Consider the following 25009-nt stretch of genomic DNA (forward strand, 5'->3'; position numbering starts at 1 on the left):
GGCCTCCAGAAACGCCTGCTGGACTACATTTTCAGAATGAGCCTGGGTTGTCATTCATTCATTCATTCATTCATTCATTCGTTCATTCGTTCATTCGTTCATTCATTCATTCATTCATTCATTCATTCATTCATTCATTCATTCATTCATTTAATTATTAATTTATTTATCCTTTTATGGAAGTCAATGGATCCCAGCAACCAGCATTCTTAAGCACTCTTCTCTTGTGTTTAACAGAAGAAAGAAAATGTTAGAGGAACGCATGATGAGATTAAATGATGAGGTAGTTTTCATTTTTAGATGAACTCTCTCTTTAATGAAACGTTCACATTCATGAAACAAGTTTAAATTATGAACCAAGTTCAATCAATCTGCTCGTTCAAATGATTGATCTTAGAAGAGCTAAAACAACAAAATTCTTGAGATTATTTGGGGACAACTTAAAGTGTTTTATGTTCAATCCACTTCGATTTGTTAAGTTAACTTAATTGATTTGTGTTGGGGAGGGCACAGTGGCTCAGTGGTTAGCACTGTTGCCTCAGAGCAAGAAAGTCGCTGGTTTCGGTCCTGGCTAGATCAGTTGGTATTTCTGTGTGGAGTTTGCAAGTTATCCCCGAGTTGGTGTGGGTTTCCACCGGGTGTTCTGGTTTCCCCCACAGTCCAAACACATGAGCTATACTGTAGGTGAATTGAATAAACTAAATTGGCCGTAGTGTATGTGTGTAGATGTGAGAGTGTATAGGTGTTTCCCAGTACTGGGTTGCAGCTGGAAGGCCATCCGCTGCATAAAACATATGCTGGAATAGTTGGCGGTTCATTCCGCTGTGGCGACCCCTAATAAATAAGGGACTAAGTTGAAGGAAAATTAATGAATGAATGAATGATTTGTGTTGAGGCAACATGAATGAATTGCGTGGAACCTTGCATTTTTTACAATGTACATATTATGTTAACACATTTGCATGACAATATATATATATAAATATATACACACACACATTCAATTCCTGTCCATATGTGCCCCTACTGAAGACAACGGTGTTACTGGATTTGATTCATGCAGTTCATTGCTGATGGTGCAAAATTTAAAACAAATGTGATTAAGCTGTAAAGCAGATCTATAGAAGTCAATAGTACCTTTAAGACCCCAATACACTGACACATTTATTTTTATTTCTTTGCTTATAGCGCTATAAAGTAGGATGTCCTGATTATTATTTTTATTATTACTTTGATCCAACTGCAGTCTACGTCGTTTAATGTTGAGTATCTGCTGATATTTGCTAGTTGCACTTTTATATACATTAAGATTCTTGAAATAATTCAGTGTACACTAAAAATGACATTTGCTCTTTGTTCAAACTACTTATTTAAACTAAGCTGATACAACACAATTATTATAATTTTTTTTTTTTTTTTTTGGGGGGGGGGTCTTAATTTCTTTTATGTTCATTCCACTTAAATCTGTAAAAAATGAATAAGTTAACTTAACTCTTGTATGGTGTTCGGGTCTGTGAGACCCGTTTTCATTTTTTTTTTTTCAAAAGAAAAACTAAAGAAGGAATAATTTTTTCAACCTGAAATTTATTGGCTTTGGCTTGTTTTCTGTGAAGAATATAAATCCGAACAAATGTTCAATGTCCAAATGCATTTGGTATTTAAACAGTGTGGCACAAAACGTCAAAACCACTCTGGCGCCAAGCTGAAACTAGCAAACAAACAGTTGCGTCGCGGCTTGCGCCACATTGCGCCGGGTGTATGATAGGGCCCAGAGAGTAACAAGCTTGCGCATGCAAAAGACGCTCAGTGAGAATGGTCCCTGACATCTTTATTCTGGGACTAACACTCTGAATCAATATACCTGCATAAAGTAAATGGTGTCTCAAAGCTTTTACTGGGGCTCATTTTTTTTTCTCCCCCTCACCGTCTCTCAGTGCCGCCCCGCAGCAAGATGCCACATATTGCCTATGCTTAAATTCGCAACTGCCTTTGATGGTGCAGAATGTTTCATCAACATTGTGAGGAGAAAACTTGCAAACAGCATTTCAGAGTTACTCTCGAATCACGATCGAAGATTTATGTAAATTTGTCAAGCGGAACGCATTAAACCTCACAGGAGACACGACACGGAGAAGATTGAATGACAATGGTCTACAGCCAGTCAGGACGCAGAACACAATGCTCTAAAAAATAAAAAATAGGTCCCACTTTATATTAAGTGGCCTTAACTAATATGTACTTACACAAGAATTAATAGTATGTTACAATGTTATTATTGTGTATATACATGTATTTATTGTGTACTTATGCTTGATTAAATACATGTATGTAACTACATCTGTAATTAACTTCTGTAATTACATTTGTAAATACACTGTTGACCATCCCTTACACCTTAACCCACCCTTAAACCTACCCACACCACCAAACCTGTCCATAACCCAACCCCTATCCCAACTCAAGAGCACCACAAGTGTTCTCAAATACTTTATGAACACAGTAAGTACATTGTATTTATTTTTGATGTAAGTACATAGTAGTTAAGGACACTTAATATAAAGTGGGACCCAAAAAATAAATAAAAAATAATTGTCAAATTACACAAAAAAAAAAAAAGCGAAACTGCGAGGCCACGAAAAGTGAACCGCGTAATGGAGAGGGACCACTGTAGTGTAAAATCATACTAAAATATCAGCATTTATAATGTTGGACAATTTTTTTGATTCAATTTCACCTCATTGAAATTAAATCAAACTGATGGGATCAAGCTCACAATTATAACCAATATTAAAAAATACATACATGTAAATTAATTTCCCAATGTAATTTAGTATTATAGCTCTTACCAAAACGTGTTCCTGTGACAATGCCGTCAATCTTCCTCAGTATTAGTTATCATTTATAGCAATGTTTCTCAACCATGTTTCTAGAGGACCACCAGCTTTGCACATTTTCCATGCCTCCTTAACCAAACCTGATTCAGATCATCAGCTCATTTGCAGAGACTGAAGACCTGTGATAGACAAAGGAGACATCCAAAACATGCAGTGGTGGTGGTCCTCCAGGAATGTGGTTGAGAAGCACTGCTATAAATGATACCTAAAACTTATAGTTTAAGTATTAGGTATCATTTAAACCCAAACATTCATCTAATCGTTCGTTCGTTCTTTCATTCATTCATTCATTCATTCATTCATTCATTCATTCATTCATTCATTCATTCAAGCGACAGAAAGAGAGAAAGAGAATTACAAAGCATTCAAACTGCACTAAAATGACACTTGGTCATAATTGTACCAACTACAATGTGATGAAGATAGACTGTATGTGTGTGTGTTTGTGTTGCTTGTTCAAATGCTTGCAGCGTAGTTGCCGAAGGATTGCTGTGGTTGCTAAGGAGTTTTTTTAAGGAGTGTTTTATGCATTGCTGCGGTTGCTAGGTGGTTGGTTTCTGGCTCAAATTAAAAGAGTCCACCTTCATGTCTCTAGAAACGGCTCAGGTCCTTCATTCAATGTCAGTCAGGGATTATTCGCCAGGATTTATCGACCACCTGCTGAAAGGCATAGGTCTAATTGCTTCCCAAAGTAATGACATGACTTTGATTCCTTCATGTCTCTCTGTGTAAGTTATATACGCCATTTTTTGGAGCTAAACAAATCTCTGATCAATGTACTGTGTGAGTAATAGTCATGCACTGCAAAATAATGCTTTCTTACTAAGACTTTTGTCTTGTTTCTAGTCCAGATATTTAAACATTAAATCGAGAAGCATTTTCTAGACATGCAAAACATTTCGTCTTGTTACAAGAAATAATATACCAACATTAAGTCAGTTTTGCTTTACAATAAGCTAAATAGTCTGCCAATGTGGTTAGCAAAATAATCTATATTTTTTTTAATTTAACAAGATTATTTAGCTTACTCCTTTGGCAGGTTATTTAGCTTGTTTAAAAGAAAAACTCACTTAATTTTGGCACATTATTTCTTAAAACAAGACAACATTTTTTGCTTGTTCAAGTGGTTTAAACATAAAACAATTAGGTTGTCCAAAAAACACTGAAGAATTGAGTTGTTTAAGCTTATTTTAAATAAGCAGTTTGAATAAGCAGAAAAAATACGTTTTTAACGTGAGTGACAACTCGCGTACCTTTATCTCTGGGAGTGTGCAAACTCAACACTGCATATCCTGTGATGTGACTGTTTTGAATGATCACATTACGACATCGATGCTGAAACATATTGTGCAGCCCTACATTAACTCCTGTAAAAGTCAAACAAGCAAAATAATCAGCCTAATGGGGTCTTATTTTGATATAAGATTATTTTGCTTACCCCATTAGCAGATTATTTAGCTTGTTTTAAGGAAAATCTCACCTAATTTTGGCTTATTAGTTCTTAAAACAAGAGTATAATCTTTGCTTGTCTAGAAAATGCTTCTTGATTTGAGAATTGTAGATACAGTTGAAGTCAGTATTATTATCCCATTGAATTATTAGCGCCACTGTCATTTTTTCCCCCAATTTCTGTTTAATGGAGGGAAGATTGTTTTAACACATTTCTAAGCATAATAGTTTTTAAAAAAATTTCTAATAACTGATTTATTTTATCTTTGCCATGATGACAGTAAATAATATTTCACTAGATATGTTTCAGGACACTTTCATACAGCTTAAAGTGACATTTAAAGGCTTAACTAGGTTAATTAGGTTAACTAGGCAGGTCAGGGTAATTAGGCAAGTTATTATATAAGGATGGTTTGTTCTGTAAACTATCGAAAAAATATATAGCGTAAAGGCGCTAATAATTTTGTCCCAAAAATGTTTTTTTAAAAATTAATAACTGCTTTTATTCTAGCCGAAATAAAACAAATAAGACTTTCTCCTGAAGAAAAAATATTATCAGACATACTGTGAAAATTTCCTTGCTCTGTTAAAAATTATTTGGAAAATATTTAAAAAAGAAAAAAATATATATCAAAAGGGGGCTAATAATTCTGACCAACTGTGTATGGACTAAAAACAAGGCAAAATGTCTAAGTATGTTTTGCAGTGTTCTTGCCATTCAAAAACAACAACTTTTAACTTGAGAAAAAATGCTTCAGTAGGATCAAGTGTCTTTTTTCTTCTTCTTTTTTTACTCTGATATAAGACAGTGTCTGTTGATGAAAACGACACTGAGAAGATTAAATCATCGATCTTCTTTCTCTGCATTGAGATAATGGTTGGCCTTGTAAATACATGCGATTCTCTGGAGGATTCAACATTGTGCAGGTAGAGAAATCAGATTTATTTCAGTCTAAGGCTGAATTCTTTTCTTTCTTGGGCAAATTAGGAATAAAACACTGGGGGAAGGAGCGACGCTGACTTATCGGCTTTGACAGTGACATGAAAACAGACACTTTTATCCGCGCGTGAGCTCCGTTTCACACATTGATGCGTTTAGAAATGTGCCAGCCTGCAATTCATTATGCAACACTTTCTCAGCTTTTCCACAAGGGGAGCTGATAGGGTTTTTGTTAACACTTTATAATATGATGCCACATTAGTGTACAAGCTATGAACAGCAGTTTGAGAGAATTTGTAGATGTATTGCTAATTTACTAACACATTTACACCGCACAAAATGCTTTAATTACTTTGATTTTCTGTCTTGTTTCTAGTCCATATATCTACAAATTCTGAAATCAAGAAGCATTTTCAAGACAAGCAAAACATTGTTTTGTTTTTGGAACTAATATGTCAAAATGAAGTGAGATTTTCCTTAAAACAAGCTAAATCATCTGCCAATAGGGTAAGCAAAATAATCTAGTTTTTCATTTTGACACAATTATTTTGCTTTCCCCATTGACAGATTATTTTGGTTGTTTTAAAGAAAATCTCACTTAATTTTGGCACATTATATCTTGTAAAGAAAAGGTTTGCTTTTTTTTTTTTTTTTGCATTGTTGTTGCACTTAAAACTGAATTGTGAATTAGTATGTGACCCACAAAACCAGTCATGCAGATGTTTTTACCAATGGAAAGCAGTGTTGGGCCGATAGACCATGCCATTGGCCATCGCCAAGTAAACATGAACGAAACTGAATTGAATAGCATTGAATGGATCAAAATTATAGATTTATTTTTATTTCCTGAAATCAGTATAATATTAAGTAAAGATAATGATCCATAACTATGTTTTGTAAATATCATGCCATACATATTCAAAAACATTTTATAAGTATTATGCATTCAATTTAGTTCAATTTAAACGACTTTAGAAGTGATTTTCTTAAAAAATATATAATGTTTACTTACTTAATTAATTATTTTATTTATTTTTCACCCTCAGATTATAGATTTTAAGATAGTTGTATCTCGGCCAAATATTGTCAAATTCTCTATCTTCTACAGTCCTATAAATCTCACTTTTGCAAAAAAAATTTAATAAATAAAATAATAATAGTACATAAATATTATTATGACTTTATTATTAGAGCATTATTATTATTCTATCCTTACAATCCATACATTATCAGAGATGTTATTTATTCAGCTTTCAGTTGATATTCATTCATTCATTTTTTATTTTTTTTTGGCTTAGTCCCTTTTATTAATCTGGGGTTGTCACTGCGGAATGAACCGCCAACACAAGGAGAACAAATTTACAAGAATTTTTAGATGTTTAGACTAGTAATAAGATGAAAAAAATCTACGAAAATCATTTAGCAGTGTAGGTAATTAAAATTAAATTGTGAATGAATTTGTGACCCACAACACCAGTCAAGTTTACTTTTGGCAATAGCATTGTATGGGCCAAAATTATAGATTTTTAATTACATTTTTTTTTATGGCAGAAATCAGTAGACTATTAGGTAAAAATAATGTGCCATAACAATTTTTTTGTAGAAATCATACCATAAATATTTAAAAACTATTTTTTATTAGTAATAATTATTGATTAAAACTCAATTTAGACCATTTTAAAGGTGTTTTTTTTCAGTTTTTATTATCATTATTAGTATTTTTCACTCTCAGAATAAAAATATACTAATTGTTGTATCTCGACCAAAAATTGCCCTATCCAAACAAACCATACATTTAAAAATATATATATATATATATTATTTATTCAGTTAATGTATAAATATCAATTTGCAAAAAAATAAAAAATACTATTATGACTTTTTATTTACTCCACAGTATTAATAAATAACAAACCATAACAGTTGCATTTGATTAACTAACATTAAATGTTTTAAATATAAATGTTGTAAATAAAGGGGTGGCACAATGGCTCAGTGGTTAGCACTGTTACCTCACAGCAAGAAGGTTGCTGGTTTGAGTAATTTCTGTGTGGAGTTTGCATGTTCTCCTCGTGTTGGCGTGGGTTTCCTCCGGGTGCTCCGGTTTCCCCCACAGTCCAAAGACATGCGCTTCAGGTGAACTGGGTAAACTAAATCGACCGTAGTGAATGAATGTGAGAGTGTTTGGGTGTTTCCCAGTACTGGGTTGCAGCTGGAAGGGCATCCGCGGTGTAAAACATATGCTTGAATAGTTGGCGGTTCATTCCGCTGTGGCCAGATTAATAAAGGGACTAAGCTAAAGGAAAATGAATGAAGGTTGTAAATAAGAGTTTTGTTAACACTGTATATTTAGAGACTGTCAGTTTTATATCAGCTTTGGTTAAATAATGTCTAATGTTTAAAGTCAACAAGTCAAAAACTGTATTTATTCATTTTTACTGTCATTTTTTTTTCTTTTATCAGGCACTTTAATCAAGGTCCTATGTTGAGTTTTAGTAATTATCGTTATCTCATGGGCAGGAAAGCATTAGACCTAATAATAAACCGAGCTTTAAGTGCAAGAAAATAATATATATATTTTCAGAGAAGCTGTTTAAAGTGACGGTTATTTTATTAAATGATTGCATCTCAGTAATATCTTCAGTTTTTATCTCATTAGCCGCAGTCTTTCTCATAAGCTTGGGGCGAAACTGAATCCACAGAGCTGAACGATGTGAACTCTCATATGATTCATCCAGAAATGCAGCACTAGATCATTCTGAGATGTCAGCTCTGTGTCAGACCCACTGCTGTCATTCTTACACTTCATTTGCCGCAGTGACCAAGGAAATTATATAAACTTTTCAAGAAGCCACAGACTACTTTTTATACCATGTCTTCAACACTTATAGTTGAAGTCAGAATTAATAGCCCCCCTGTATATTTTCCCCCTATTTCTGTTTAACAGAGGTTTTGGACCCAATCGATAGCTACTAAACACTGCATTTGTCAATTAAGCAGATATGAATTAATACTGTGTATAACAGCTCAAAATAAAGACAGAGTCATGTGCTTTCTTCCAAATGTGTGGCTAAACAAATGTGCCATAATGATTTCACAGGAATTAGCGGTTAGATCTTCCGGATGAAACTAAATATGTTCACGGAAACAAACATCTGCGCGTAACAGATGCACCTCTCCCTGCAAATCAACATCACAACAGGAAGTTGTTCTCACTTTTTTGGGCTCTCCATTTGATTTTCCCCTTCAATGCGGTTTATTCTAATAGACCACGCTTCTGTGATCCCATTTTATTGGTACATGCTACAGTAAGTCAAGCGTCGCTGTTGGCTTAGTCATTCGAACAAACCCTTTAACCAACGAACTGAAGTTTGGTGGAAAACTTCCCATTTGTGTTGAATAACACTTTGAATTTCATTTGCATCGTCGTATTTATCAATGCTAGTTTTTATGCAGATGCACTAAACTACAAAATCATCCCAATTAAACTGAAACGATGCATTATTTCCAATTAGAGTCATTCATTGTATCTGGTGAAAGTATTCTCAGTATTGCAATATGTGCAGAAAAATAAAATATGGCAATGTCAGTTTTTTCCAACATCGTGCAGCCCTGATATAATGTTTGCTTTTTTAATAATTTATTTTTATCAATGCAATCAACAAAATTTGTCAGCAATTCAAAACTTTTTGATTTAGTGGATAATTCATAGGAATTTGTTCAATCACATTCGTACAATTTAGTACGATTTGCTCATCCTCCAATGACGGTTGGGTTTAGGGGTGGAGTTTGGTGCCACGCCTCCTTTTTTTTTTTTTAAATCGTACATTTTTGTATGACTGAACACAAGTTAGCCATTAAAATGACAAAACGTAAAATATGTACGTTTCCACCATGAGATCAGGCTGGTGCAATAGACAACAAGACTGCTTGTTAGCTTTCAGAGCTTTTAAAGCCATCGTTTGCATTTTATGCAAATACGTTATTTGTTTAAATGACTGTAATAGCCATTCTTAAAAAAATAACAACAATAAAGCAACAAAAAATAAAATGAAAGTCCATACGTGGCAAACTTGGGTGTGGATTGAGTGCTCTGGCGCCTGAGTGTCCTGATTTCTAACATGCCTGTTTAATAGAAGCTCACCAGAGCTAATTTATTCTACCTGGAATGAGGTTGCAACCCGAACCGTATTGTCTCGTAAAAATGACACGTTTGTCATGTTCAAAGTCAGAGGACCCAATTGCTTTGACACCGTTTCCTCGAAAAGACACAGAAGATAAGACAATACTTGCGAACCACTGAGAAAATTGAAGTTGTACCTGTCCTTTAAATAGCATATGCTAAGCAGATTATGCAAATGCCGGCGCGGCTTTGTGGTTGGTTAAAGCTGTTGATTTGCTCCCGCAGCCATTGATTGCCATGCTTCATTGACCAACCTTGTTCTGGCGGTGTTTCATTACTGATCAGATAAATAATGAATGACCATCCCTCAGAATGGTGTCCGAGACGGCAGCCTTTCTCTCAACCTGCTCAAGCAAGACAAAGCTCGCTGTCGACAAACAATGCTTCTCCCGGGACTGGAGCAAATATAATTTCCCTTTCGAAAAGGTTAGCGCCATGAGCTTCTACTTAGATGCAAATGAGCTCAGAGTATTACGAAAAATAATAATAAAATGACCACACCACTTTTAAGTTTCGTGCAAACTTGCTCAGTCTAGACTTGCTTCTCTGGTTAAAGTTTGAAAAACTCCTGTTATTAGTGACTCCGGTGGCCATTAGGTGAACTGCAGAAAAATAACTTTGTTTAAAGTTGGCATGAAATGGAAGTTAACCACTTAAACTCTGCGGACCCGGTACGTAATCGACTTTCACTTTCAGATTTAAAGGGCTAGCTTTGCACCAGACCCCCGTAAGTGGTGTCATTTGAAAGTGTAGAATCTATATTTTATGCACATATGCATCACTTTGGTGTTTATTCTACTGTATAAAAGTTATTTACACTTAAATACACAGTATTTTGAATACCTGAGCTGAGTTTTGAACATTGGTTCATTTTTATATTTTTCATTTGGTTCATATTTGACACACGTACAAGTTATAGCTCAAATGAAAGCTCTTGCCGGTGTTCATAAGGTTCTAGCATTCTTTTTACTGAATTATATTCACATATCAAACAGTTGTCAAATGAATTGCGATGTTTCCATGGCACAGAAGTGAAAACAATACATTCATGATCAGTAAGCAGCCCCAGATAGCACAGAGCAGCTGTCATCTCTTACTTTATGCTGTGCCCTTCAGGGCCATTCTCCTCTGTTTTTGAGGTGATGTGCATAAGTAAGTTTTTTCTTATGATTACAGACATGTGCAGGAACTACTAAAGTTAATTACAGGACGCTAGACCACACAGAACCTAAAACGTACACTTTCAAATTTGAGTTTATAAAAAAAAATACAAAAACCGCCTCTTTTTTTAGGTGTTTATTATAACACAGACGACATATACACTTATTTTAAACACTTTCAATAGTGTTTTATGAAAATTCAAAGGGTTTTCTTTAAAATGATACCACATTTTTGCATTTACACCTCTGCATGAGGATTTGGGAAGCTTTTAAATTTGGGTAGGCAAAATCCAGGCGGAAATCCCCAAATAGCAGCAGTTTAAGTGGTTAAGGTTAGTTCATACCTTTTTTCTGCTATCGAGATGTACATTTACTTAAAATAGTCCTGAAGTAAGGCGGTGCAAGATTTTGTTCTTTGGAAAACGACTGGATTGTTGAAAGATGGATGTTTCGAACCTAAAGAAGGAAGATTGAATAATGAACGGATTCAGAGCAGAAATAAGATGCCCTGATAACCCCGCCATAAATTACTGATAGCCCTCCTGCAACACTTTATAATAACTACACATTATGACACATTATAAAAAAAAATTATTATTTATTTGTCGCAGAATTACAATAGACTCTCAGAAGTGTCTGTAAGTGCCTCATACTTTTTATTTTCATGCCAAAAATATCAGTCCACATGATTTCTTGGACAGCTTATCTGAGTCTTTTTTTTTCTTTCTGTTCTGTTTCAAGCTCAGACATCGGTAATAAGAAAAACAAACAATAAATGCATGACAAATCTTACATATAGCTCTTTAAAATGCCTGTGTTGCTGTACTGGCTTGCACACAATTGGAATTCAGCATTGGATGTAAACAGCACATACGGGACCATATAAAAATATATTGCCACAACCTAGAAGACGCTGAATGGTGATACCAAGATAAGATAAGGCGAGAAGCAGGCAATATATTTCCTCTGTTATGGATATATGAAGCACTGCAACACAAATAAGTTCACCAGAGTCATACAAAACAGCCTTGAGGGTTATTTTTCTTTCAAATGCTTCACGGTACATATAACAAGAGATGCCATCACACATACACCAGTGCACTTTGATGGATTCTTATGTACACTATTTATCATGAAATGATATTATTAAATGGCAGATGTAGGATGCTTTCTTGCTCTGGTCAGTTCTGTTGGCACAACCAAGTTGTAATGGCCAGAGTTTGAAAGCTGCTTAAGAACACGCACGCACACACTTTGGCATTGCTTTGTCTAAATCAAGCTTATATATAAACGTCTAAAAAGGGTACCTGTTTTGGTATTTCATGCCATAAAAAGTTTACCATACATGTATATTAATTATTTAGTTTATTATTTTATTTCCTAATAATTATTTTATTTTAGTTTACTGTTTTTTTTATTTTATTTATTTTATTATAGTTTAGTTTTTAATTTTATATTTCTTTTATTTCATTTAATTTAGTTCTGTTATTAATTTATTTAATTTTGTTTTATTTGAATTGATTTTATTTTATTTTAATGTATTTATTATTATTAATTAATGTATATTTTATTATTAACCTGTAATATAAAGTTAATGTACAAAAAACCAACCAACATCAGCATATGCACTATTCTGGCATTTTATATTTTATTTTATAGTGGAGAAAAGTTGTCTATTTATTTTATATATTTATTTATATGTTTATTTTTACTGTTTCTGTAATTATTTTATTGTGTTTTAGCTTTTATTTTATATGAATCTATTTTATTTTCATTTATATTTGTTTGGTGTTTTTTATTTATTTTATTGTAGTTTTAATTTAATTTAATTTTATTTGAATGTATTAACCTGTAATATAAAGTTATTGCATTTTATTTTATATAAATTTATTTTATTGTTTAGGTTGGTGTTTTTATTCATTATAATGTAGTTTTTATGTTATTTTTATTATTTTGTTTATTAAATTACATTTATTTAATTCATATTCATTTTATTTTATTGCAGTTTCTGTTTCATTTTACTTTAATTGGTTTTATTTTAATGCATTCATTTATGAGTTAATGCATATAAAAGCAAACCAACACTCATAATTTTAGCATTTTATTATATTTTATTGTGGAAAAGTTGTCTATTTATTCAAGTTTACTGTTTTAGTATTTATTTTATTCTATTTTAGTTTTTATTTTAAATGTATTTTAATTTAATTTAATTTGTATTTGTTTAGTTTTGTGTTTTTATTCATTTTATTGTTTGTTAATTTTATTTAAATTATTTGTTTAGTGTTTTTTAGAAATATTTTTTTCTTATTTCATTTCATTTTGATTCATGTTTTTTATTTCATTTTTATTCATTAATTTAATTTAATTTGTTTAGTGTTTTATACATCTTATAGTAGTTTTTATTTTATCTATTTCATTTTTAATTTAATTTTATGTTTATTTTATCTTCATTTGTATTGGTTTAGTGTTTTTTTATTTATTTTACTGTTGTTTTTATTGATTTATTTCTGCTTTTTTAGTGTTTATTTATTCTTTTTTATTTTTTATAGGCATTATATTTTATATGTGTGTAGTTTAGTGTTTTTTTATTTATTTTATTTCATTTTATAGTGGAAAAAGCAGTCAACAATCGCTTCAATTGTGTACAAAAGAGCCTCCACCGTGCAATAAAACCGCAGACATTGATATATCCAGGGAAATCAGAGCATGACAGTGTTGAGATCCCTTTAAAACTAGTGGATGTAAGACTACCGGCTCTTGTTCCTCAGTACAGAAAAAACGACTTAAGCAAACATCTGAGTTTGTTCCACGTTTAATCTCCTCACAGTCTAGGACAAGAAACAATTGAGAGCTCCAAAAAGATCTGACTTCTCCGTCCTGTGAGAGAGCTTATGCTCTGTGTAACCGTGCCAGAGAAAAGACGAAAGAGAGGAAAAAAAAAAAGTTGCTGTATCAGGACAGATGTTCCCGTTCCCCCCTCGGAGCGGGTTAGACAGGCAGGGTGGGCGTAAAAACCTGAGGGAAGAGGACTCACGGGTCGAGCTATATGCATGTATACAGATAGATAGTTAAGTAGATGGATATTAGGCCCTGCTAAAATGCATGAGAGCACAATGCATAGGCATCACTGACTCCTAATGGACCACAAATTCTCTCCTCACTGTCAGCCACACACTGCTTCCTAAAAATAGGAACGGGACCGTATTTTTCCCTCATCTTTGTCCTGTCATCTAGCATGACGTGCAGGCATTCATTTTCTCCACTGAGTTTTTTTGTAATCTTTTAATCTAATTTTATTTATTCCCCCGCCTTCTTCTGCCGCCGTTGTACCTGCATTCTCAAGAGAGAGGGACGGAAAAAAAGCATCTTTGTTGTCTTTGCATGCTGTGTTTGCTCAAAGCTGTCAAGCCTGTCGTGTCATTTGGCACGCCGGACCGCTCAGTGTTTGATTTTCATGTCAATACAATTGGGAAGTCTCTCATTCTTCGCAGATTTTACGGGGGACTCTAGGGCGTTTCACGTTGCTGTTCATTTGCATGGAACTGCATTATGTCGCTTTAAATGACATTACTCTGAAGAATAGCATGTGGTTATTTGGCTTCTGTAGAAATGCACGAGGAACTGTTTGCGCTTCTGTAGCTCTGGGGATTTATTTTTCATTTAAATATCAACTGGATGCGTCTCATGAAGTGAAACAATTGTTGACAGGGAATAACGAATGCGAAGTTGTAATATCAACGCTCAATAAAGATCGCATCAGGAAGTCCTGGAAGATTTAGATGAGATATCTTTTGATTTATAAGCACTGCAAAAAATGTATGGGAGCCACACAATTGATTTGTGTTGGGACTACATGAAGCAATTAGGTTATTAGATATTGGTTAAAAAAAAAAAAAATAGTCGATTGAACATAAAAAAAAATTGGGTTGTTTAAATGTATGGTCCAGAGTCGGGCTGTGCGATTAATCAAAATCGAATCGCAATTCGAAGCGTTGTGATTGGTTCATGGCAAGGGGCTGCAATATGAAATATATATGCATTATTTCAAGGTTTTGCTTTTGATGGCAGGGGAGGGACTGTGTTTCAAAGCCACGCCTTCAGAATTCGCGAACACGCCCACCGCAACACGACAGCAGACAACCCACTAGTCTATGTCATTCGCCAGTTAGAAGTATATGTAGTGGTTGGCCCGGCGGCGTGCAGGAATTTCGCTTATTACTAAGCCACACTTACAACACTTCTGTGCATATAACCCATTTGTAACAACAACCTCATGCTAGCTCTCTAATATAAAATCTGACAAGTGTCTGTGATGAGTGAAAATATGGTGTGGCTTCTTTAGGAGAATCGCCATTTCTTGTGTGTGTGTGTGAACAGTCTCTAGATGTAACAGGTGAACTCCATGTGCACGTGACCGACGTTTATTTTTATTTTTCTCTGATGCTCGACATAAGTCATTTTTCTGTAATGTACAGAGGGCTGGGCGATAATTCAATAACATTAATTATCGCAATATATATATTTTTAGATAAAACAATAATGACAGTTTTATAAGCCTGCACTTCCGGAAGCCGCACGCAGTACAAGTGTCCAGCCATACAGTTTACACATGTCTTTGGACTGTGGGGGACATGCATAAACATGCAAACTCCACACAGAAATGCCCACTGGATCAGCCAGGACTAGAACCAGTGACCTTCTTGCTGTGAGGCACCAGTGCTAACCACTGAGCCACCATGCTGGTGTTTATAAAAAAGAAAAAACTGAACAGAACAATACAGTACATTGTTGAGGCATGTGATGAGATTTGCATCAGAGTTCTGCTGAACTTTATTTGGAAAAGCTAAACAACAGGCACACCTGATATGAAACATGATATGAATTTAACTATCTCGCTACAAAGCCCTTTGAAGTCATTCTGGTGCCTTAAAATTTGCATAAAAATGTTAAAACAAAAAACAGAACAAAATAGCTCCGTTCATTAGATAATCAATAAATAGCCTACATTTAAAATAACTCTAAAATGTGTGATTATTTATAATGAATTTCAATAATTCAGTTTTATTTTTTTTTAAAGTGCTGTAAACTGAATCATTGTGTATCTTAATTACAGGATTATGTCATATTTTGTTGTTGCAAATTACCGCCAACCTGATATGACCAAGTAGGACATGTTCCTAGTTTAACATCTATGTTGATCCTGGAACAACATTCCAATCAGCCAATCAGAATTAAGGGATATGTTTACAGTTTATGTCAAGTTCACAGTTAGGTTTACGCACTTCTACATGATTGTTATCCAACTATTATTCCCCTCTGATTTTGGCAATAGTTTAGAGTTATGGTTGGGTATAGGGAATAGGTATGGGTTACATTTTCCAAAGAAAAAAAAAACAAAAACAAAAAGATGTTCTAGGATCAACATATATGTACGCATCGTACATCATGACGTGCTGTAAATGGTGTGCAAAATTATTAAGATTCTTGACAGATCTGAAAATATTGACTTTTTTGCCTTAATATGATTTTGATTGGCAAAACATGATTTAATATCATAGTGTTCATGAAAAAGTGTCTCCATGCAGATGGTGGCTCTGAGTGCAACACAAATCATATGGAACTAGTTTTACCGGGGTTTTTTGCAGATTTGACTTTGATATATATTAGTTTGCATCTCTCATGCAAAGTGTCAATACATTTCCTGAGAACTTCAACACTAATGTTATTTAATACCTTCAGCAGCTGAAACCAAAGGCTTTTCTTTGACTTCTGTGAAGGAATGTGGTTGTGTGACATTGACAGTGAAATAGACCTAGATCTTTTTTCTTGTTAGGAAACTGACCCAAATCTCTTTATGATGGCTTTATTCTGTGGTTTATAGAGCGTAATGATGAATTGATATTAGGGGTGATTCGTATGGATAACAACCCATGGTTTGAAACACATGTAACCAGCGTATTAATATATTTTTTTTACTTTACTAAATTTGTACAGTTCACAGAGACATTGCCTCTTGCATCATTCAGATCACATGTATGAAAGCATTTAGGCTTTTCTGTAAAATATAAACTTGACGGAAGAAGTTGTGGTAGGCTATTCGGGATGTGGTGGGTTTCTTAGGTTATTAAAGGTGTTTTGTCACTATATGATTAGCCTGCATTAACACATTCAGTTTAAGCTGCATGAATAATCATTTAAAGATCGGGATCTCAACACCCACGCAGCATAAATTATAAATGATGGGGATTTGCATATGTTTATAAATACTTCAAATCACTGCATCTGTGTTTGAAAAACAAAACTCAAGAAAGAGATTCAGTCTTTAGTTTACAAACAGTCAAATAACACAGAAGTACCGGGGTAGCAGTTTATACTTTAGATATCAATGATGTTTATGGTAAAGCTTAAAATCACCATCATATGCATTTAACTTGACGATCAAAAATTTAAGTTGTAGGCAGCAATTACATTATTTAACCAATAGGTGGCATAGATCCAAAAAATGGTCCAATCCGTGACTAAAAAAACATAATATGATCCAAACCGTAAGATTTGTGATCCAATACACCACTACTTTGTATATATTTAGTTTATTTTAGGCGTCACAGTGGGTAGCACAATCATCTCATAGCAAGAAGGTCACTGGTTCGAGCCTCGACTGGGTCAGTTGGCATTTCTGTGTGGAGTTTGCATGTTCTCCTTGTATTTGCATTGGATTTCCCCCACACTCCAAAGACCAGTATAGGTGAATTGGGTAAGCTAAATTGTCCATAGAGTATGTATGTGAATGAGTGTGAATGGATGTTTCCAAGTGATGGATTGCAACTGGAAGGGCATCCGTTGTTTAAAATATATGCTGCGTAAGTTGGCGGTTCATCCCGCTGTGGTCCACCCAGATTAATAAAGAGACTAAGACGAAAAGAAAATTAATGAATAATTCATTTTATGGGTATTTTAACGGACAAATCAAAACAAAAACTACTAAAACCTACTGTAATTATACCAATCAATCAATCAATCAATCAATCAATCAATCAATCAATCCAATTTACCATTACAGATTTATTAAATGCATCAATACTACACTGTTGATTTATTAAAAATAACCCTTGCATAAGATTAATTTATTTCATACAATGAACTACTAAAAGAATCACTGTATTGATTCACTCGCAATAACTCACAAGAGCAGTCATTCACAAAACAGACAAGTAATGCATCACACTTCAGATTCCATTGCAATGTTGTGGTGCAGCTGAACAGGTTCTGGGCCTCACAATAAAACAAAGGTGAATATTGATTATTATAGTATAGATCCACAGTATACCATTAATCTGGATCGTCCTAATCCTATGAGAATACACACACTGAAATCTCTGAGCTGTGCATTATGAACAACACACTTTCTTTTCTTTAAAATTAATCCTGAGGTATAATAGTTGGACTAATGAGAGGATTATAGAACACTATAAAGCACAGTCATCCAGATGTTAGAGGTAACAAGGGCAGGGAAAGCAGTTAATTATGCAAAGGAAGTCTCGGAGGGTGTCTGCTGCTGGGGACTGATGAAAAGTACATCGTGCAGCATTCAGTCTGTCATGGTGAAAATGTAGGCTATGCGTGCGTACAGATTCTTTGCTTTTCTTGTGCAAAAAAATGGTGAAATCCTTTTGTTCAGTTGCTTGATCTAAAAAATATGAAGCATACGAGTCTGTTTCTTGATTAGAATATAATTACCCCAGTAATTTCAGATACTTAATTATTTCCCTAAGTATTTAATGTGATATAATTATCACTGTTACCATCATTATCAATGACGCAACCAAATTGCTCATTTAGGACTATTTTAGAGTTATAAAGAGCTTTGAGTGAGTGTTCCACTCACTGCTTATACGCAATAGCACAATACATCTCTAACTCTCTTTTAATAGGTTTTAATACTTCTGAATATCTGTATTTAGCCACAGATAAGTTATTTTTTCCAAACTGTACCCTGATTATTTCATTAAACTCAGCATTGTGAGCTTCATGCAATAATTCACACAATTCAGTGTGTTCTGTTTATAGTTATTATATAAGTTTTTTTCTGCTTACTGCATCCAATAATTACCTTTCCTTCTCTCCCTTGTGTTCTCTTTGCAGATGCACAGAAGAAATAAAAAAAAAATGCTGGCCAGGATTGTTTTCATTTGCTCCTTCTTTGCTGGTGCTAGTTTTGGAGATACTGAGTCCAAGGCGTCATACGGCGGAGCTTGCAAATCTTTGTGCACCTGTGAGGAGAAAGATGGAGTACTGTACGTGAACTGTGAGGAGAGAAACATAAGCAGAATCTCGGATGTGAAAGTACCATCAGATGTACCTTTTCATCTAAATTTATACAAAAATGACTTGGTGGAGTTACTTGCAGAGGACGTGGAGGCTTTCAAGAATGCCATTACCTTACATCTCGGTGCGAACAGCATACAGGAGCTCGAACCTGGCGTGTTTAGTGCACTGGGATCCCTGAAAAAGCTGCACATAAACAGCAATTTCCTGGTTATGTTGAAGGAGGACACATTCCAGGGGTTGGTAAATTTGGAGTACCTTCAGGCTGACACCAACTTCATCCGAGTGGTTGAGCCTGGGGCTTTCAGCAAGCTCATCCGTCTCAAAGTTCTGATCCTCAATGACAACTCAATCGACTTCCTTCCGAGCAACATTTTCCGCTTTGTGCCTCTGACACATTTGGATCTGCGCGGGAATAAGCTGCAGACACTGCCATACGTAGGTTTCCTGGAGCATATCGGTCGTATCATGGAGCTCCTGTTGGAGGATAACGACTGGGTGTGCAATTGCGAAATCTTGCATTTGAAGGTGTGGATTGAGAACATGCGAGCGCAGTCGTCTATCGGCGAGGTGGTCTGCAACAAGCCTGAAAATCTCAAGGGCACCTCGTTGGCCAGGGTCAAAAGAGATTCGCTTTGCCCCTCCCATGCTGACATCAATCTCGAAGAGCCATTACAGTCTCAAGACATGGTTGTCACTCCATCCACCAAGGTTGTCCAGATACCGAATGCCAAAGATGACGCAAAGAAACCCACCCCTGCAAACGGCCCCGAGACAGTCTGTGGATCAGTGTGCTCTTGTTACCCAAGTGCGGGTTTTTTAATGCACTGCGAAAACCGAGGCATTCAAAGGATATCGGATATAGGCATTCTCGAACAAAGCCCAACCAAGCTGTTTTTGTCTGGAAATATGATACAACGACTTTACAAGTATGATTTTGTGACATACGACACTTTGGATGTGCTTAATTTGTCCAACAACCAGATCGACTACATCGACAACGAAACCTTCCTGAGCTTGAGCAATCTAAAAAAGCTGCAACTGAATGGAAACAGGATAGAGAGAATCTCTGCAACTATGTTTCTCGGTCTTCACAACCTGGAGTACCTGTACTTGGAGTATAATGTCATCAAAGAGATTGAGGCGGGATCGTTTAATCCTTTGACAAATCTGAGACTCCTGTTCCTGAACAACAATCTACTCAACACACTCCCAGCGCAAATATTCCGCAATGTGCCCTTGGTGATGTTAAACCTAAGGAAAAACGTCTTTACGCACTTACCGGTGAGTAATGCCTTGGAGCAGCTCAGTTTTCTGGAGCAAATTTATCTTGAGGACAATCCCTGGGACTGCACTTGTGATTTGGTCAGCCTCAAACAGTGGGTGGAAAGGCTTACCAGGGATACTGTGGTGGGAACTATCTTATGCAAAACTCCACAAAAGCTGGCCGCTGTTGATGTTAGAAACCTGAAACATGACATACTCTGTCCTGGATTAGTCACTTATAAGTCCATAGGCAAACACACGGAGGATGTTTTTTTAGTCACGCCTGCTCCGCAAGGTGGCACCAGCAGCTTCTTCGGGTCTCTGAAAGAAGTGCCACTTTCAGTGCTCATCCTCTGCCTTCTCATCCTATTCCTGACCGTCATTTTCTGTTCTGCTGGGATAGTTGTGTTTGTGCTACACCGTCGGCGGAGGCAAGCCAAAAAGAAACAAGCTGAAGAGCAACCTCGCGAGAGCAGTCCCATCCACCTGCATTACAGCATGTACGGCCAGAAGACCACCCACCATGTAACCGAAAGGCAAGGACCTGTCATGTACGACGAACCATCGCGTAGCCCCATTGTTCAGGTTTGCCGAAACCCTAGTTACTGCTCCCAGCACAAAGAATACGAGCTAGGCGACTACGATAGTGAGAAAGCCAAGCATATCTGCCACAGTCTTCTTGATAAGGGCAATGAATCCCTGCCCAACGTGAAGTTCAGGGCCGTTTCCGACTATCCCGCTGAGTTTGTGGGTTTGGGAGATACCAGTTCCTTGTACAAGAGCATCTTAGAAAGGGAGCGGGAACTCCAACAGCTCAGCCTCACCGAATACCTCAGGAAAAACATTTCACAGCTACAACCAGCTGTGGACATGCAAGTCCCAAACCATCACAAAGAGCTGAAGCTCATGGAGACTCTCGTTTATACAAGGCCTCGGAAAGTTATGGTGGAACAGACTAAAAACGAGTACTTTGAACTCAAAGCCAACTTACATGCTGAACCAGACTATTTAGAAGTCTTAGAGCATCAAACGACTTTCAACTGAGATAAGTACACTGTATACTTTGATACTCCAAGTGCCTTGAGAGTTTATTCTGGGTTATAGAGAGATATAACACAACAAATCCAGAGTAGAGGCGATTCTCACGATGCAATCATTCGATGTGGACACGATGTCTATTTTTCAGGTGGACCTTTGCTATCGGACATGCAGAAAGAGCCACAGAGTTACGTCTTCGGACGCGATTGGCTTTGATAGCAGCGTATTTGTTGTGCGTTGTGGTTAATGCATTCTCTTTATGTTTACTACACAGTAGAGAGACTAGCATAGATTCACTTCACATTTCTATCTCTGTATCTCTAATGTACGTGGCAGATCTTTTAACTCTGTAGCAAGGGAAGAAAACATGTTTTCTTTCATTTTTTTTTTCTGTCAGACAGAACATTTATGGTTAGTTAAAACATTCCCTGATTTGCTAAGCTTTGAATTAAACATGCCCAACACAGTTTTCGTGCATTAAATATTAAATAATGGGGGTACTTGGATCTGAAGATGCTGGAAAATTGCATTTATTAATAAATAAGGCGCCATCAACAGCAAGCGGCTTGCCAAGCGGCTATTGTTTTGACCCTAAGGTCAGACTTTATGAGTGGGCTCATTTATCGTGTCTGAAATTGCCGTCTCACCTGGAATTCTCAACACGCCCGGAGAGTTTGTTCACAAATTATGTCATACAGACCCACTTGCTCATTACCTCCACTGTTTCTGATATGGACAAAAACTCTGCTGGGCTTCTTTCTCGGAGAAAATGAAAAGAATTGCACTACTTAAAATACCATTTGAAAGTGGTTGATGACAATCACGTTGTGAGTCCGCACAGTCTATGCCATTTTTCGTTTCCAATTGGAAAACTGAGTAGTGTAGCTTCTGGTTTGTATATTAATGTTGTTTGAAGTTCCTTTCGAAAACACAAATCATATCCGACTATTTTCTTTCAGCATGACAATTATGCAGGGTGTTTTATCTTCATCAACTGGCTGGAGAAGAAAAGAATTTCTATATCTATATATGTACATGTATAGAGAAAATATGCACACAGACTATTGTGTTAAGCCTTGAAATGTTTTACTGTATGGAAGAGCACCATAGCTTTATTTTGTACAAGTGTGGATGAGAGTTATTTATTCTGTATATTTGTACATAATTTTACATTTATATGTTTGTGTGCCTTTAACGTGGTACCAATTAAGCTGTACATAACAAAATAATAATAAAAATATATATAATAAATTGGATGTACTGCAATATCATGTCCAGTAACACAGATAGCACATGGTACAAATAAATAAGGAGGAGAAAGAATGAGAATCAATGGAAAATTCTTTCTCGACTGGTGTTGATATACTCTAACGCAGCATATCTGATGCCAATAATAAAATGAAGCGAACCATTAAATCGTGAAATTGCTAAATAAATTGTTTTGCGAGTTCTAAAAGAGATGTTGAAGCAGATTATTGAGCATTTGGTTTTAAATAATGTGTCACTTGTTTTAAGTTTAAGTTGATACACATGACAAGATGGAGAATTTATTATTAATATTTGCTGGCATAAATCTCTCAGAGACCACATTTCCAAACAGAGCCAGCCCTCCTTATAACTGAACTTTGCGGCTGCTAAGGGCCCCACCACCACTAGGGAACCCCCACAACCCGCTAGTTGTCCGAGCCGTTTCCATGCTGAAATAGTTTTTATTTCCATTTTACAAAAGATGATTGCTTTAGCACTTAAATATTTATACATTTTTACTGAAAATAAAAATAAATAAATTGACTAAAGCTGAAACTGTTTTCGTGTAAAGGTCATGTGATCAACAGGAAGCTCGCAGCATCTTATTTCTCATATGGGTTTTGTGTTCTCACAGTCCAAATTTGTTCTTCCAAGGTACCCTGCAAGACCGATCGGCCACTGCAAGAACACTTATCTGTGCACAGACACAGTCATGGCCTTTGCTTCATTCCCTGCTCCTAATTTAATTTAGAAATTGAGCCATGAAAATGAAACTATTGCTATTATTTAGGGGTTGTAAAATTGAGAGGGAAAATGAATTTTAACATCGCTTTAAAGTGCTAATGATGATGTTAAAGACATAATCTAGTAGCACATTTATTGAAAATAAGCAACTACACAGTAATAAACATTGCTACTTATATGAAATATGTTATTTTGTTCCAGGTTTCACAGACCCAGTTTTATAATCTTAGTCTAAAACGCATTTTACTGACATGTACTGAAATGTCTTGCACATATTTTGCACACTGGTAATATTTTCCTGAGACATGCTTATTAAAGTTATGTCCTAATTGAATTAATCATAGTCAAGCTCTGGACCCTGCATCTCAAAGATCTAATATACTAATTCTTATAGAAAAAACCCTCAATGTAAGCAGCAAAGAAGGAGACTGAAGGGAATAATAAAGTTTGTGTTTGGGTAATGACATTAACTCAGTATTTGTTGCTTCTCTTTTTCTCATTTCTTCATAGTTAGGCCTACTTTATACTATTTGCTCATTTAAATTTCTATGGATCAATACTTGCGTTGTATAATGTTGTTTTGTTGAGTTCAGAATGTATATTTTAATAATAAGTAATGCAATTCACTTTTGGCTAAACATTGTTCACTGTTGTTTCATTGCAGGCTTTCTGCTTTTTAAATGAATTATATATATATATATATATATATATATATATATATATATATATATATATATATATATATATATATATATATATATATATATATATATATATATACATACATACACAAACACACAGTTAAAATTATTAGAATTATTAGCCCCCCTTTGACTTTTTTTTTTCTTTTTTTTTTTTACATATTTCCTAAATGATGTTTAACAGAGCAAAAAATGTTCACAGCATGTCTGATAATATTTTGTTTTCTGGAAAAAGTCTTATTTGTTTTATTTTGGCTAGAATAAAAGCAGTTTTTAATTTTTTAAACACTATTTTAAGATCAAAATTATTAGCCCCTTTAAGGATATTTTTTTCGATAGTCTACAGAACAAACCATCATTATACAATAACTTGCCTAATTAACCTAACCTGCCTAGTTACCCTAATTACCCTAGTTAAGCCTTTAAATGTTACTTTAATTATTAGATTTATTAGAAATGAGTTATGAAAACTATTATGATTACAAATGTGCTGAAAAATCTGCTCTTCGTTAAACAAAAATTGGGGAAAAAATAAACAGGGGGGCTAATAATTCTGACTTAATCTATATATATATATATATATATATATATATATATATATATATATATATATATATATATATATATATATATATATATATATATATATATATATATATATATATATTTATATATACATTTGTTTGTATGTAAAAACATACATACATATATACATACATATATATCAACTCTACATATATATAACTCAACCTAGAATCTTTTTTTGAATCTTCAATCTGTTTGCTAAATTAATATAATATGTTTTAAACACTCCAGAAGGTCACTGATCCCTTTATTAAACATTGTTAAATCCTTCATTTTTGAAGCTGCTAATTGACAAAAACAGAGCTGTTTTAAAATCATTCAGACAGTTATGAAGTAGAGAAAATCAGGCTTTACTTTTCCGTTTCATTTATTGTATTTAATAAGCAATAAAATAATTGTGGGCCAGTTTGCAATGGCAATACTCCACTATTCAGAGCAAGGTAGGGCTCCAAAATAATCTGCTTAAGGCCTCCAAA

At 34.9% G+C, this 25009-nt stretch overlaps 1 protein-coding gene across 1 annotated transcript in view; it reads left to right on the forward strand.

The window, feature by feature from the left end:
• Positions 1-22509, forward strand: part of slitrk6 (SLIT and NTRK-like family, member 6) — a 48023-nt gene extending 25514 nt beyond the window's left edge. Inside the window, exon 2 of the mRNA NM_001305553.1 lies at positions 18769-22509. Within this exon, the coding sequence (NP_001292482.1) occupies positions 18769-21261 (2493 nt within the window). The 3' untranslated portion in view covers positions 21262-22509. The remainder of the gene's footprint in view (positions 1-18768) is intronic.
• Positions 22510-25009: the final 2500 nt, after the last annotated feature.

Source organism: Danio rerio, chromosome 1 (assembly GCF_052040795.2).
Source record: "Danio rerio strain M-AB ecotype USA chromosome 1, GRCz13ab, whole genome shotgun sequence".
Taxonomy (NCBI): Eukaryota; Metazoa; Chordata; class Actinopteri; order Cypriniformes; family Danionidae; genus Danio; species Danio rerio.